The sequence below is a fragment of the Protobothrops mucrosquamatus genome, unplaced genomic scaffold (assembly GCF_001527695.2).
Source record: "Protobothrops mucrosquamatus isolate PMUCROS unplaced genomic scaffold, P.Mucros_1.0 scaffold180, whole genome shotgun sequence".
Classification (NCBI taxonomy): domain Eukaryota; kingdom Metazoa; phylum Chordata; class Lepidosauria; order Squamata; family Viperidae; genus Protobothrops; species Protobothrops mucrosquamatus.
The window spans coordinates 585,620-601,745 of record NW_015386539.1 but is presented as its reverse complement, the minus strand read 5'-3'; the positions used below and the strand labels follow the sequence as shown (position 1 = coordinate 601,745).

The window sequence follows — 16,126 nt, the reverse complement described above, 5'->3', positions numbered from 1 at the left end:
ACAGGAGCCTGTTCAGATCACCTTTCCAGGTAATGCTCTCATCCTGGGCTCCCGGTGGCTTTCCCTACCGAAGCAGCAGCATTAAAGCCACCACAGGGGTAGGCGGTCTCCGTGCCGGTCTTCCTGCCTTGTCTGGGGAGAGCCTGCCGGCCTCCGCCAGCACGGAGGGAGTTAAGTGTTGCCTTGTTCACACCGAAGTGGGGGTTGCCGGGAGATCCATGGGGCTCAGCCTTTGGAGAGCTCAGCCTAGGGCCAGAATCTGTAATGGGGAAGAAGAACGTGCCCGAAGCATCAGCAGCAGCAGCCCTCTTTGCTGCTAAATAAGGATGTTTCCTCCACATTCCTGGTCTCTGGCTTGCTTTGATTTTCCAAGAGACTCACAGCCATGTCCCTAGCTCCAGCTTCTGCCAGAGCCCTCCCGCAGCCGGCATGAAGAATAGGAGCTGTTGGGAGACGGGATCCGTCCGCTCCTGCTGCAACTCTGGGTGCCTGAATAAAATTAAGAAGGGTTAGTTGGGCCTTTGTGGATCCTCCCCACAGACGCCTTCGTTTCTCCGGGGTCCCGTTCCCCTTCCGGCTGGTGCTCGGTGGTAGTTCTTGCTGCATGATCAGTTCAGCCCAACGGAGGAGGTGACGCTGGAAAGGCCCTGGGTTGGTTTGCTTTTAAAAACATGCACACACATGAGAATGGAGGAGCGAGCCTGTTTGGGAAAGAGGGGACATCGCTGCTGGCTCCTTCAGCTGGGGAGAGCAGTAAAAGGTGCTGAGCCCAACGGGGAGTAAAAGTCAAAGCAAAATATTAACGGCAGGAAGGTGTCCCATCCTATATAATGGGATGCACCCAATTCTGTGAGTGCATCTCTGCGGCCATCCAGAGTGAACTCGGTGCTCAAGTCTTTCCAAGGGGACTTTTAGCGTGCATTTGGCTAAATGAGGTCTGTGGAACTGTGTACATGTTTCTTTTTAACAACAACAAAAAAAACCTGGAAATTACCTGGTTCTAATTTTTTCCAGGGAGGGGAAGAATCAGGGGTAGTCAGCCCATTGTTCCTTAACACAGGGATGTGGCTTTTGTGATATGCAAATAAGGCACACAGCCCCTTCGCCTACACTGCATTGTTGTCCCTGTTTGTAGACTTCAAAAGGCCCGGCCCACAATCACAGATCTTGAATATTTATTGTCTCTTGTAAAATTCAGCATGGCCTGGATTTTGAAAAGCAGAGGAGAATCTTAAGTAGGTCAGCCACAAAGAGAATAAATCCTTAAAACATCAAAAAGTGTTTTCGGGATGGTGACAAAATACGGCTTTTGAAGGGTGCTCTCTGAATATTTCCTGGTTTCCCAGGAAATTAGAAGGAGCAGAAGAGCTTTGCTTACTACTGCCAGGGATGTTATGAATGCTGAAAGGGAAGTGTTTTGTCACACGCCCCAGATTTGCAAGGTGTACATGATTCCTGTAGTTTTCCTGTATTGGTTCTGCTGAATCCCAGAGTTACATGATGAGTTGTGTTGGCCATTGAAATGATGCATGTTGTAGGTCTTGTCAACATTTGCTCTGGCTTTTGAAATTTCAAGCAGGCATTGTACTCACACCATCCGGTGCATCTTCCTAGCTATAAGAAGTGGACAGTGTTTGGGGAAATAAGTATAGGTAGTCCTTAACTGAGTTTCCATCAGATAGAAAGTTGCATCTTATAAATCGGAAGTTGTTATGTTTATCTTAAAAAAAAACCCTCTTTGCTGTGTGAAACTATAGAAACAATCGCAAGGGATCCTGCTGTTGCACATTGTTGTGGTTTCCCCATTTTTTTGCACCTGTGGTGGTTGCGTTGGAGCCCAATTGCTGTTTTTAAATCTTTGTCAAAGTTCTGGCTGATGATCCCAACGAAGTAAGCACACCTGAGACATTGCGATCTCTAATGCAAAACTTTATTGAGCACAGCATACCGGCACTAATGAATGGAAAACCAGCTGCGGCAGTAGGGCGCCAGAAAGATAGTTAAGTCACATTGTCCAATTAATCTTCTGCCATTGTTATAAGTCATAATATCTCTCCTGCAACCATGCTTCCCAGCGGATAGAAACCATACATTCCCCTCCCCCCTCGGAACTGTTGGCCAGCTAGAAGCAGCATGGCTGTCCTAGCGCAAGGAATCTCCGCAGCTTGACAATCTTTTTGTTATATATTGTGCGTAACTTGTATTCTATAATTACAATGTCATCTTGCATGTCAGTCAATATATTGGGGAAGTTACAGCGATTTGAGGGGTTAATGGAAGAAATGACTCAGAATCATGTTTACCACACTGTATGTGTTAAAAATCAAGCTGTTAAACCCTGGCCCTGTTGTGTTACATGTTTGACCCAGTTTTTAACGCTTGCTCCCCCCTCTCCCTTCCCCAGTGAAGCATGCAAGGGGCGAAAACGCTTAATGTTTTTTAGTTGACGCTTGTGTAGTTCCGTTAATGTGGGTTGAACTTTATAGTTGCAAGCTCACAATTAAAGCTTCTGCATGGGGAATTGGAACCAACGTGGAAGCTGAAGTAAACGGGGAAATTGGGGTCCCTTTGGGTTGCAACAGTACAGACTGAGGATGAAATGCTCAGTAAGGGATTTCTTTCTTCACCTTTTTAATTTCATTGTTCACCAGATAATTGCTGTAGAAATTGCCAGGAGCGCAGTTCTTACCAATAAATCTAGAAGGGGAATAAGAGAAGGATGATGGTTTACTTTTACAGGGCGGTTGAGTTGTGGCATCTTGGATGTGATGAATCTGGGTGCTAGAACATTTGCAGGGTGAGTGTGCAACTCCCAGCAGGATCTTGGATGTCCCTCCTTTTTTGGGAATTGAAGGAAAGCATAGCATCAAGCAAAATCTGTATGTCTGGCAAAGTCTCTGGTATCTGCAGGTAGAGCAGATCCCCACAGGGACTCTTAGAAGATAAAGGGAGAGGGAGGGCTTCGTCCGTCTTCTGAGATGGGAGTGCTTGCCTCTGTTCAAAATAGCACCCCTTCTCTGACTGTCCCATAACCCGCTAAAAGAATTTGCCTTCTTTCAGAGAGTCGTTGAGGCCACTTGGAGGTGACCTAGAGGACACCTCAGCGTGGCCTCAGCGACTCTCTGAAAGAAGGCAAATGACCAGCTGTCTGAAAGGAGTATAAATCCTTCCTTTCCCCACTCGTCCACTTACCCCCAGCCATGAACTGGGATAGCTATTGAAGCTTCCGGTATAAAGTCCTCGGACGACAGAGAAATGGGTTGGGAGTTGAGCCTTATTAATATTAAAGCTAGCCTTTGTTGGCCCCCAGGAAGAAGGGTATAGTCTGGCTTTGTTCCCTGCCCTTTCTGCAGGACAGTGAAACCTTGCAAAGACCTGAGAATGGAAAATGTGTTTAAGTAATGATTAAAAATTTATCTTGAGTGACATGCTTAGAAAAGCCAAGGGGGAACACGAGACGTGGGTGTCCTCCCACTTGGAAATCCAATCCGCCGAGGAACAGCAAGCAGGCCAATTCACCCTGGCCGGAGGAAGCAATGTCCGCCAGCCAGAATCGTGGACTTCTGTTGATTCCTCCTCACCTTCTCTCTCGTTTTGTGGAAGAGAAATGGGCATTTTGGGAAGGCCACGCCAAGCTTCTCTCTCTGGAGTTGCTTAGAGGCAGTAGAACAAATTAAATCACCTTGCTCCAATGTGATGCTCCTAGAATTCCCACGGCACCGGGTTAGGGAAGGTTATTCAGCCATGGGCATTTTGGCTTGGTTGGTTGAGTAGAGTAGAGTAGAGTAGAGTAGAGTAGAATAGAATAGAATAGAATAGAATAGAATAGAATAGAATAGAATAGAATAGAATAGAATAGAATAGCAGAGTTGGAAGGGACCTTGGAAGTCATCTAGTCCAACCCCCTGCTCAGGCAGGAAACCCTATACCATTTCAGACAAATGGCTGTCCAGTCTCTTCTTAAAAACCTCCAATGATGGAGCATTCACAACTTCTAGAGGCAAGCAGTTCCTTAGATTAATTGTTCTCACTATCAGAAAATTTCTCCCTAGTTCCAGCTTGCTTCTCTCCTTGAGTAGTTTCCATCCGTTGCTTCTTGTCCTGCCTTCTGGTGCTTTGGAGAATAGCTTGACTCCCTCTTCTTTGTGGCAGCTTTGTGCCAAATTTAAATTTAGGAAGTATGCTTCTCTTACTGGTGCTTTTCTTTTTTTTTTTTCAATTAAGCTCCAGGATTTCTTGAAGCCAGGACTCCTCTTTTCCTGAATGAACTTCACTCTGTTTGGGCTAATCGCCTTCCCTATTCAGAGACACATGCTCTGTATTACTGTATGATAATTATAGAGCACAGCAACAGCGGCTGAAATGGATTTGGCGAGAGTGCAATTTAAGCACAGTATCTATTACAAGGGGAACACCCTCTTTCCTATTTTCCAAGATTCATTTGGTGAGCTTAGTCTGCAAGAAGACTGGCAGAGCATGTCAGGAAGGTGGAGCCAAAGAGATTTTAAAAAGCTACGGTGGTCAAATTGTTGTTGTTGTTTTTTTCAGGATGGTTCTGTTGTGCATTTTTAATCTCTACTTTTGAAATCAGAGAGTGGTGGATTAAATTTCAGTACGTTTGGATTTGAATGGAGCCCACCAAATGGTATGGGATTGGTCTAGATTAGAATATACAAAATATACGTTTGGTTATTGGGCTGAATTAATGAAGTTCCATCCACTGATGCAGCAGGAGTTTTGCCCCATTTTACGGAAGGAAGGAAGGAAGGAAGGAAGGAAGGAAGGAAGGAAGGAAGGAAGGAAGGAAGGATGGAAGGATGGATGGATGGATGGATGGATGGATGGATGGATTCTGGTGCCATTTCAATGAAGGATTCCCAGCAAAGTCCTTTGCCTCTTTAGTGCAGAGGTATCCATCATTTTTCTGAAGCTTTTTATGCTGCAAAAAAAAAAGCTGAATTTTAAGCAGTGCTTCATGCCAAAGATGGGAGATAGCTTTCTATTTTTGTGTGTTATGTATTTATAAAAAGAATGTCTTTGATGCTTTGGCTGTGAAGGAGAGAAAGGGAGAGAAAAAAAAGACTACACAATGAAACAGATTGTATTTCATCTTGTTAGCCGGTTTCACTAACGATCTTGCTACCTCAGCTTTTATTTGCAGCCTCCATTAAAGGAAGACTTCGGTGGTGAATATATGAGCAGGAAGAGCTATTAAATATGGATGGAAGTTTCCCTTTAATATTCATCGCTCTTAAATTGGTACGATAAAGGCCCCCCTCTAGGTTCTCTTGGGAGAAACGGCGGATATTCCTTCACTCCCCCAGCTGAACAGACAAGAGAGGAGAAGGTAAAGATTCTGAGCAGGGGGATGGACTAGATGACCTCCAAGGCCCCTTCCAACTTTATTCTTCTTCTTGTGAGACGGCCTCTTTTTCTGCCACCACGATCCTCTTCAGCTTTTGCAGACTGTGGTTGGAGTCAACAGACCTCGGCTTGCCCTGCTCTTTCCGGTGGATTCCTTCACCACAAATAGTCTGAAAAAGACTCCTTAATTAGATCTCGGCTCTGAATCTGACAGATGCTTGTCCCAAAGGTGCTTTTTTTCAAGAGGCAACTGGACTTCCTTGTTTTTCTTTGAAGACCTTTCGCTTCTCATCCCAGAAGCTTCTTCAGCTCTGACTGTGCAGGTTGGGGGCAGCAGAAATTGTAGGCGAGGAGAAGTGAAGGTTGCCAAATTGAAAAAAAGTTTGAGTGAGGGAAAGAGGCTCTTTTAAAAATAAAAATTAATCCATGCTTTGCATTTATGGAATAAAACTCTCCACGCTGCCACCTCATTAGCCTCAAAAGTCTGCAAGCCTCTCTTCCCTTGACAGTCCTGCAGGCACCGTCAGCAATTAAAACGGGATGATACTTTGTTCTGCATGGAAAAAGCTCGCCAAGAATATCATGTAGGCTTCCCTAAAGGTTTTCTGTACCTGTGGGGTATATAATTATAGGCCCGAATGTGCAAAAGCGTAGAAAAATTCTCTCTCCACACCATCTTGTTAAAAATCCGAGTTTTAACAGGTTATTTTAAAAACAATAGGGCTTTTTTATTTCCAGAAAACAAATGGCAATGTGCTTAAAATCTGCTCCATCATTTTACGCCAAAAGGCAGATGATGTATGTTTATAATTCAAAATTCAGAGCTGGTCCCATTTGGGAGTGAGTTGAAAAACCTCTGGGCTGCTGCATGAATTTGCATTTCAGCAGGAAAATAATGGCATCCAGGATCCATGAGCAGAAATGAAAGAGGGGTATTTTTAAAAACGCAGCCCGCAGTGCATTAAGTCCACTGTCCTCAGCAGCCCGTTGTGACCCTGCGCGTTCTCCTAGGACCTAAGCCAACCAGCTGGAGGTAGATCTTAGAGGAACATATGGCTGGTAGCTTCTGATCCTTTCTATACAAGAGAATAAATAACGGCGCGGGTCTAAAAATAGCTGCCTTGACATCCAAAGACACAGCAGTTCCTAGGAGAGTGGCTGGTTTGCGGTGTGCTATAAATCCAAAGTAAAAACACAGTTGTTTATGAAATTGACTTTGAAACGTTCTATAATACAAGAAGGCAGGAAATGAGATTTCAGTCTGCATTGATTTAAGCAGCGTACGGGATCTGGCTGAGATGCATGATGCATCCTCCAGCGCAGGACCACCGAACAGACTTTCATTTAAACCAATGTTTAAATGACCCTATGCCATTTCAGACAAGTGGCTGTCCAGTCTCTTCTTAAAAACCTCCAGTGATGAAGTGATTTCAGCTCTGGGCCAAGTTTGAGAAACACCATAACAGAACAACGAAGGTGGAAGGGACCTTGGAGGTCTTCTAGTCCAACCCTTGCTCAGGCAGGACATCCATGTCAGACAGATGGCTGTCGAATCTTTGGTTGACTGATCCAAGCTAACCTATCATAAATAAGAATGGGGGTTTCATCTTGACAGTTTTGAACTTGTATTTGACCTTGGACAGCTGCTGTCTTGGTGAGTTTTTCGCCCCTTTATATTTGACCACTACACGTTTGGCCAACAATGGTGGATAGTTCTCACTTAAACTTTCATTGTCTGAGGTTAAAGTGGCTTCCCAGGTAAACAGTCCCCAACCTAAGTTGAATTGTCGTATAGCTTGATTCAGTTTGCAAGGATTTAGAAGTGTGTACGTGTGCGTGTGTCCATTGTCCATTGTGTGTTGATTGACTGGCAGCTGTGGAAGGCCGTGCCTTATTTTATCCACAGTCGTGATTGATTTGTCTCTGAAATAGCTGCTTCTAAATGGTGTTATTTGATTGCTGCCTTTGAAGGGACAGCAGATGCAAAATGGAAAGGAGTCACAGGTGATGGATCTGCCTCCCATTTTTATCTGCTGGAATTTCTGGCAATCCCTTGCTTTCCCACAGTCAGAGATAGAAGAAGATTTGATTCATCCGAAGTAATCAGAAACAGTGTTTGGTATCCTGCGACTGGATATGGATTTTTCTTTCATTTGCTGGCAGGTTGTTGACATTGCTGGAACCGTCATAAACAGACCCTGGTCCACGTCCTTCCCCTAATGATGAAAAAGGCATGTTTTGAGCTGCTGTTGCATAAATAAACAATGTGGATATTTTGCATGGATTCTTTCCTCTTTTTTCTTTCCTTTCCTTTTTGTAAGCAGGCCATCATGTTAGAACATCCCCTCTCCCTCCATTTATTAGAATAATATGCCGATTCTGTGCACTTCACAAATTTTAAAAAAACACACATAAAATTTCTCTGATAGCTTATGAGGTTTCCAGATGGGTCCTGCGTGCAGAGGCTGCCTGTGTTAATAAACTCTTTTGCTCAACCTGCCTCCGTTAATGAAGGTTAAAGCTGCACCAGCCTCCAGGCTACTTGAGCTTCCATTAATATTTAAGAGCGGTTTTTTTTTTATCCTGTCCACTTATCCTTATCTTGGGCATCAGCAGGACTTAGCTCATAAATCCAGGAGCACTGTTCAATTTTAGCTTCTTCCTTCACCCTTGAGGAGGAATCGATAGCCGGTTGTATATAACAACTGGAAAAAAAAAATTAGCCCGTTATGGAGCGTGGAAAGGGCAACTTTCTCCAAACTGTCCTCCAGGTGGGTGGACATCAGCTCCCAGAATTCCCCATCCTCACTGAGGGTGCTGGGATTGAAGTCCACCTGTCTTAGGAAAAGGCTGTGTGGATGCTGGAGGGAACTGTGGAACAAGGCAATCAGTGGCAATTTCTCAGCAAGGAACTTGGAAAGCTCTCCCGTTCTCCTGCTTTTGCTCTTGAAAATGGCTTGGGCTGAGCCCGGATGCCGGCCCATCACCCGGTCAGACATGGGTTCCTGGGGTCAACCAGCTTGTCCTCTACACAGGGATTGAGACCTCGGGCGTTGTCGTTCGCTGCCTCTGCAGGGCTGCAAGTTGGGGGATTCAGGTGCAATTCCAGGTGTTGTTTCCGCTTATCAGCGCACAAATCACCACCACAGTGTTTTTAGTGCTGTCCAGCCGGTAACCATGGAAACCATGGTCTTTCTCCTCTTTCTCCTCCTCTTTCTCCTCCTTTCTCCTCCCTTTCACAGATGACTCCGGCGACGAGGAATCCACCTCGCAGTCTGACAAGAGCGAAGTGCACAGCACGCTGAAGCACCTCTCCGGTAAACTGGACGACCTCAGCGCTTTCAACGACCTGATCGCCAAGCACGGGGCGGCTCTCCAGAGGTCCCTGAGTGAGCTGGAGAACCTCAAGTTGCCGGCCGAGAGCGGGGAGAAGATCAAGGCGGTCAACGAGCGAGCCACCCTCTTCAGGATCACCTCCAATGCTATGATAAATGTGAGCGAAGCCCCGGCGGCTGCTTATATTTTCGGGAGGGGTGTGTGTGTGTGTGTGTGCGTTTGTGCCACGGGAAGCATTCCCTCCCCGTTGCAGGTGGAGGACCCTTCCAAGGCAGGGAGGGGGTGGAAATAGAGAAGGGCAGGACAGGAGCAGCCAGGCAGGGCTGGTGCCTCCTCTTTCCCTTGATTTCAAGTTGTCTGTTTTGAGTTCACTCTTTATGTAACACCTGCTTTTGCAAAGTGTTGAAAAATAAATGCGCCCTCCGTAGAACACCGATTCGAGGGGGATTCCCCTCTCCCCGGAATAGCGTATAAACACAGAAATAATATATTGATTATGCTAGTCCTAAGCCCCCCCCCTGTTGGATTTAAAACCTAAATTAGGGGAAAGCATGAGCGCTGCTGGGCTGAGTAAGCGAGGAGGAAATAGAGAGGAGGTGGCAATATGGAAGTGGCAATCTGGCACAAGGGCGGTGTGGGAGGTGTATCCTAGTAGGGAAGAACCAGTGAAAAGGGTAAATGGGGGGGGCACAGAGGAGTCTAAGAAATGCCTTTGGGTGATTTATCAGAGAGACGGCGTCACCACCGTCCAGTCCAGTCCGGTGATGGGACTTACTGGCTAAACTGAGCAGCAGCAAAGGATCCTGCGGTGGCTGATGGACTCTGGTGTCCTGAGATGGGTTTCTTTGGCTGTTCCTTCCCCGCCAGCATCTCTTGGAACTCTGTTCCAGATTCTGCCTCATTTGAAAGCTTCTGGATTTTTTTTTTTTTCCAAACGGCAACTGGACTTCCTTTGATTTTGCTTGAAGATGTTTTTGGGTTTTTTTCTTCACCAAGAGGCTTCTTCAGTTCTGACTGAGGAATCCTGAATTCCCCACCGTTCAGTTAGAATTGAAGAAGCTCCTTGGATGAGAAGCGAAAAGTCTTCAAGGAAAAAGAAAGGGAGTCCAGTTGCCGTTGGGAAAAAAAATATCCAGATGAAGTATAGAAGTCTTAAGTGCCTTTCCTGTTGCTAAGTATCCGGAAGGTTCCACCTGGAAAGTCTGCTTCACCAACCATCCTGGACCCCTTTTCAGTGCCGGCTTCTCTTCTGTCCGCACGCAGCTCGTCCTCCCAGGGAGATGTCCGCCCTTCTCTGACCCCTTCCTGCCTCCCTTCCTCAGGCCTGCCGGGACTTCCTGGATCTTGCAGAGGCCCACAGCAGAAAGTGGCAGCGGGCCCTTCAGCACGAATGTGAGCAGCGCATCCGCCTGGAGGAGACCATCGAGCAGTTGGCCAAGCAGCACAACCACCTAGAACGGGCTTGTCGGGGAGCGCCCAGCCTCTCCGCGAACCCCACTGCGCACGCGTCCCGAGGTGAGTGGCCCAGAATAGAACAGAATAGAAAATATGGTATGGTATGGTGTATGGAATAGAGTAGAGTAGAGTAGAGTAGAATAGAATTTAGAACAGAACAGAACAACAGAACAGAACAGAACAGAATAGAACAGAATAGAATAGAATATAGAAGAGTAGTAGAATGGAGTAGAATAGAATAGAATAGAATAGAATAGAATAGAATAGAATAGAATAGAATAGAATAGAATACAGCTGGAAGGGACCTTGGAGGTCTTCTAGTCCAGCCCCCTGCAGCGATTTGCTTAATAACCAGCATTTGGCGATGATGCTGTTCAGTTCTTGTTTTGTGGCCCAGAAAGACCAAATGGTAAACATACACTTACGGCGGCTGAGATCCACCCTTTGGCAAGTGGGAAACCAATAGCCATCCAGCTTTCTCCCTTCCGTTTGGCACCTCAGGTGCCCAGATGTGGCAAGGGCTGAGGTCCGGGTTCTCCGTCTCTCCCAGCAGGAAGCGTGCAGAGTGGAAAAGGAGACGTCAGTGATGAAGATGAGGAGACGGAGTACTTTGATGCTATGGAAGACGCTCATGCTTTCATCACAGTAGCCGCCGAGCCACCAAAACATCACCGGTAGGTGGGAGCCCTTGTCCGTGGTCTGAGCCAGGGATTCTCAACCGTGGCCGCTTCAAAGATGGGAGCCCTTCAACTCCCAGAATTCCCCAGCCCATCCTGCATTCTCATCTGCATTCTGGAGATAAGAGAGGGACGGGAGAGTTTAGCCTAAAATGTATAAATAAAATAATGGAACTATTTTTTGTTTTGTTTTTTTAAAGGACCTACTGCCCACTTTATATCACTACCCATCTCCTGAACTCCTGATTCTTCCAAAGTCACGTTTTTTCTAACTCTTCCCGCTTATGCTCCCCTGGTTCCTTCCTCACCTGGTTCACACATCCCCACACACCCACACTGCAGGGAAGGTTGCCCACCTGCCCACTGGTTTCCTAGACCCAGAGCTTGGAGAAACTGGGCGGGGTCAGAATGTCAGGTGGTGCATTTGCATATTGGAACCCCACCCCTGTTTGTGATCTTCTCCGTGGCCCCGCTTGACGGGCCCTGCTGGGGCAGCCTGGCCAGGCTGGCCAGCGCATCGGGAGACCATGCCCCATCGCTTTTGGCATTGCCATTGTCACTTTTGTGTCCCCCATAGGCACACCAGCAGCAACATTAGTGTGGGCAGCGAGGGTCGTTCAGACGATTGGACCTTGAGCGGCAGTGTGAGTATCAGCCACCCCGAGGAGGAGCAGTCAGGAGTTTGGTTTCTGTCTCTACATGATAGTTTTGGCTGCAGCTTGACCACCTCCAGGCTGGGCTGCTGGGAGAAGCGGCCTCCTAGTTCTCGTTCTGGATTGTGTGATTGTGTGTGTTTGGGGCTGGGGAAGATAACATGCAGTTAATGTGTCTCAAGTCTATGGGAACCCCATTGCGTCCTCTGCGAAGTTTGCCTTGCTCTGCTTGCTTCTGAGTATGGTTGCCATGCTCCCCTTCCTTAGTTCACTGTTTGATTCTGTCGTTTAACCTTCTGTGTGTGGCTAGGTTCATGTATGTGAAGCCATGATGTGATTTGTTGGGTTTGCGCTTAGGGCTAGCTTGTTGAGTGAGGTCCAGTCTTTACCATTTCTCAATCTTGGTTTACAGTCTGGCATAAATCAGGCATTCCTTCAGCTATGGATTAACTCAAGTCCACCGTTAAATAAACCGACTTAACCTATTTGGACATTCTCAGTCGTCCAGGTTATTGTTGTCCCAAAGATGCTTTTTTTTCAAAAGGCAACTGGACTTTCTTTGTTTTCTCTTGAAGACATTTCCCTTCTCATCCAAGGAGCTTCTTCCATTCTGATCTGCAGAACGTCTTCAAAGAAAAACAAAGAAATTCCAGTTGCCTTTTAGGGGGGGGGGACACCTTTGGCAAAGCTGGCTTAACATGTCACGGGCTCTGCTTACAAGGGTGGGTGGGGAACTGGAAATCCCACCCTGAATTGTCCTTAACTTGGATTTGATCCCTTCCAGGTGTTTGAGGCCTCCACTCATACTGGCCTCGGTGCTTCAAGCAAGCATGGGGTCGCCCACAAGAAGAGGCGCACTGAAATTCCAGACAAGCCCAACTACAGCCTTAATCTCTGGAGCATAATGAAGAATTGCATCGGTAAAGAACTGTCCAAGATCCCTATGCCTGTAAGTGGTTTCCTCCACTTTTGATTTTCCCTTTAAATGAGGTTTAGAGTTTAGCCTTGGGTGTGAAACTCGCCAAACGTGTAACAGAAAGGCGTGCACTTCCCTTTCCAAACAGTCTTTTCTCCTCAATCACCCAGCAATAGGACTCCAGATCTCTTTTTTTCCCAAGAGTTCCGATATTGCAACCCATAAATAATCCCCATATCCAATATCTCCACTTGGCAGCCCAGTAAAACAGCAGCAGGGCAGCTGCCAAACCAAACTGTTAAATCTGCCAGTGCGAGGAGGCTCGTGGCAGCCGCCTGATTAAGGGAGCCACGCTGGGAAGCATCGGAAATTGTAATAGCCCTTTGACGTGACATTAAATCTTTCTGGTCCGCCCGGGAACTTTTTGTGCAGACGACAAAAGCTTCAGCGGTCGGCACACACGTCTCTTTTGTGCAAGCATATTTATTTTCAGGGCTTGTGCTTCCTCTGTCTCCCAAGTGACCTTGTTGGTCAGTCTAATTCAGCTGTGACCGGTTGCTCCACCTTTCATCCGCCGTCTGGTCTCTTTTATCCCCTGTACGGAGGGGTTTTGTAGTACAGGAGGTCCTCAACTTACCACCACAATGGAGCCTGACGTGTATGTTGCTAAGTGAGAAATTGGTCAAGCGAGTCTTCCTTGCCCCACTTCGCGAACTTTTCTCGCCACTTTTGTTCAACAAATCGCTGCCGTTGTTAAATTAGTCACTCAGTTGTTAAGTGAATCCGGTTCCCCCTTGTCAGAGGGGGTCACGTGACCCCGGAACACTGCAAAAACCGTCATAAATGTGAGTCATCTGTCAAGCATCCGAATCTAAATCACATGACCGCGGGGAGGCTGCAACGGTCCTAAGTATGAAAAACGGCCGCAAGTCACTTTTTTCAGTGCCGTTGTAACTTTGAACAGCCACGAAATGAACCGTTGTAAGCCGAGGACGAGCTGTATCAGGCGTATGACAATTTGCCACGGAAAACTGTGGCTGTGGCCGACTCTTTGCTGCGGGACGACAAGAGTTACATTAATATCGAAGAAACGGTGGAATAGAATCATTCAAGGAAGGATGCCAAAGGAGGGCCAGGATGAACTGTGAATGACAAAAATTAAAACATTCTTTTATCTGTTTTAAATAATTCAGCTGATTTGTTAAATTGTTCCGTGACAAGTGGGCCATGGTGAGTTGTCGCAATTCTGACCTGACCTGCTGCAGGATGAAAAGCAATGACCAGTCACCGTGTGGGGCTTCCTTAAGCTCAGCTGGAGGAGGGCAACGAAGTGGGGGAGTCCTCTTTGTTCCCAAGTGTCCTTGTGGAAGAGGAGTGGGATCCCCAGGCAGCTCTGTGAAGCCCTCCAGGGCTGCCACTCCCCCCTAACCCCCCTTCCCTGCTCCCCTCTCCCCTGCAGATCAACTTCAACGAGCCTCTCTCGATGCTACAGAGGCTGACCGAGGACCTGGAGTATCACGAACTGCTGGACCGAGCGGTCAGGTGCGAGAGCGCCATTGAGCAGATGTGCTTTGTGGCGGCCTTTTCCGTGTCTTCCTATTCAACCACTGTCCAGCGGACCGCCAAGCCCTTCAACCCGCTCCTGGGTGAGACCTTCGAACTGGACCGCCTGGACGAGCTTGGCTTCCGCTCGCTCTCTGAGCAGGTGAGCCAAAGAACCGGCGTGGGGAGGGGGAGGGCCAGGTGCTGTAGGGTTGGGTCCAGGCTGCCAGCTCAGAGGGGCTGGACTCCGCGGATGCCTGCAAAAAGAGCCTCCCTCCTCAGGCCTCCACATTTGTTCAGTGAGTTTTGCCCCATTTTACGATCCTCTCACCGGCAGTTCACCTCCCAGTGACCCTCAGCTGATGTAACCCCCCCATCACAAGACGCTCACTGATGACTCACACCTGAGCCGTCACAATATCCATCACAAGACCCTCCTTTGACACACCCACACCTGAAGCCCTTATAAACAGAAGAACGCCGAGACTGACATCCCCTCAACCCCCTCAACGTTCATAAACCAGCCCACAAGCTCGGAGAATGGACCTTCACCCTCATCCTACACCCAAGCTACAGATATTCGCCACTATTGCAATCTGGAATCCTTGTTAATCTTCCCCTCCGAGANAAGACCCTCCTTTGACACACCCACACCTGAAGCCCTTATAAACAGAAGAACGCCGAGACTGACATCCCCTCAACCCCCTCAACGTTCATAAACCAGCCCACAAGCTCGGAGAATGGACCTTCACCCTCATCCTACACCCAAGCTACAGATATTCGCCACTATTGCAATCTGGAATCCTTGTTAATCTTCCCCTCCGAGATGTCTCAATAAATCTTGCTAAAGAGCACTTTGAGGATCCTGCTTTGAGAATTGACTACAAGGTGTGTTTCTTCTCCTCCAGGTGAGTCATCACCCCCCAGCAGCAGCTCACCATGTGTACTCCAGGCGTGGCTGGACGCTGTGGCAGGAGATCACCATTGCCAGCAAGTTCCGTGGCAAATACCTTTCCATCTTGCCACTGGGTAAGTAAAAGGTGAAAGAAAAATGAATTATAACCGTTTTTCACAATGCCACCAGATCTCTCGGCCGTCTTGATAGTCAAGATGCTTTCCAGAGCAGGACGGAGTAGGTGCCGCTCGGTTCTCTGGGTGCCGCCCGGTTCTCTGGGACTGGGTAGTTTATGCCACAGTTTTATTTGTTCTTTCTCCTTTCTTTTTTTTATAATAATTTTTTCTTAAAGTTTAAAAACGCTAAGATTAAAAATAAAACTAACATAAACAAAGAAAAGGAAGAAAAAAGAAAAACTTTTCACCCCATGTCTCCTCCTTTATCAATTAACAAATAATGAAGCCTCGTCCTGCCATCCGAATCGGCAAAAATCCATTAAGAGTTACAGAGATAATCCTTTCTGTTTAGAGAGATTTATATTCTAACCGTAAGGTTACTTTTCTCCCGCAGGCACCATCCACCTCGAATTCCACTCCAGCGGCAATCACTATATCTGGCAAAAAGTGACATCCACAGTTCACAATATTATTGTGGGAAAACTCTGGATTGACCAGGTAAGGATGGACGGGCCTCATCCTGCACCATTGCTAAAATCACTCGGTGAATAAAGAGATACGTCAGTGATGTCAGTGATTTTTTTTTAATTTGAATTAAATAAGAAAGAAAGGAAACCGTTTTTCCTGATTTCTTAATTCTGGTTTCTGTCGGTATGGATAATTAACCCCTTGGGCAAATTCCCTTTCTTTTGTGTAGTCTGGTGACATAGAAATCCTCAACCACAAATCAAAAGACAAATGCCAGCTGAAATTCACACCCTACAGTTACTTCTCCAGAGACATCCCCCGGAAGGTAACTGTCAAGAATGAAACTTTGGCAGCCTATTTGTTTCTTCTTGCCATTGAGTTGGGGGAGGGCAGGGGGAGGGGGAAGTGTTGCTTTAAAAGTCTTTAGATGGAGAAATGAAAATTCGTCAAATCTGCTGACTACTGTGAAAGCCTGAGGTATTTCCAAGGACACTGAAGCAGGTGTGGAAGAAAAGCAGACGGTTCCAGTAACAAAGGGAAATTGTTTATAGGGACTATGTGAAAGGGCAGGAGCTGGATTTGGCTGTAAATACTTTGAGCCCAGATGTGGCTGTTGCAATAACAAATCAACTCGGCACAACTGG

General features: G+C 46.9%; 1 protein-coding gene across 1 annotated transcript in view; it reads left to right on the top strand.

Annotated features, from left to right (window-relative positions):
- Positions 1-429: 429 nt before the first annotated feature.
- Positions 430-16,126, top strand: part of OSBP2 (oxysterol binding protein 2) — a 17,267-nt gene continuing 1,570 nt past the window's right edge. Inside the window, exons 1-10 of the mRNA XM_029283670.1 lie at positions 430-508; positions 8,607-8,857; positions 10,023-10,215; positions 10,706-10,829; positions 11,410-11,476; positions 12,270-12,434; positions 13,861-14,106; positions 14,852-14,972; positions 15,409-15,512; positions 15,712-15,807. Coding sequence (XP_029139503.1) covers positions 430-508; positions 8,607-8,857; positions 10,023-10,215; positions 10,706-10,829; positions 11,410-11,476; positions 12,270-12,434; positions 13,861-14,106; positions 14,852-14,972; positions 15,409-15,512; positions 15,712-15,807 — 1,446 coding nt within the window. The remainder of the gene's footprint in view (positions 509-8,606; positions 8,858-10,022; positions 10,216-10,705; positions 10,830-11,409; positions 11,477-12,269; positions 12,435-13,860; positions 14,107-14,851; positions 14,973-15,408; positions 15,513-15,711; positions 15,808-16,126) is intronic.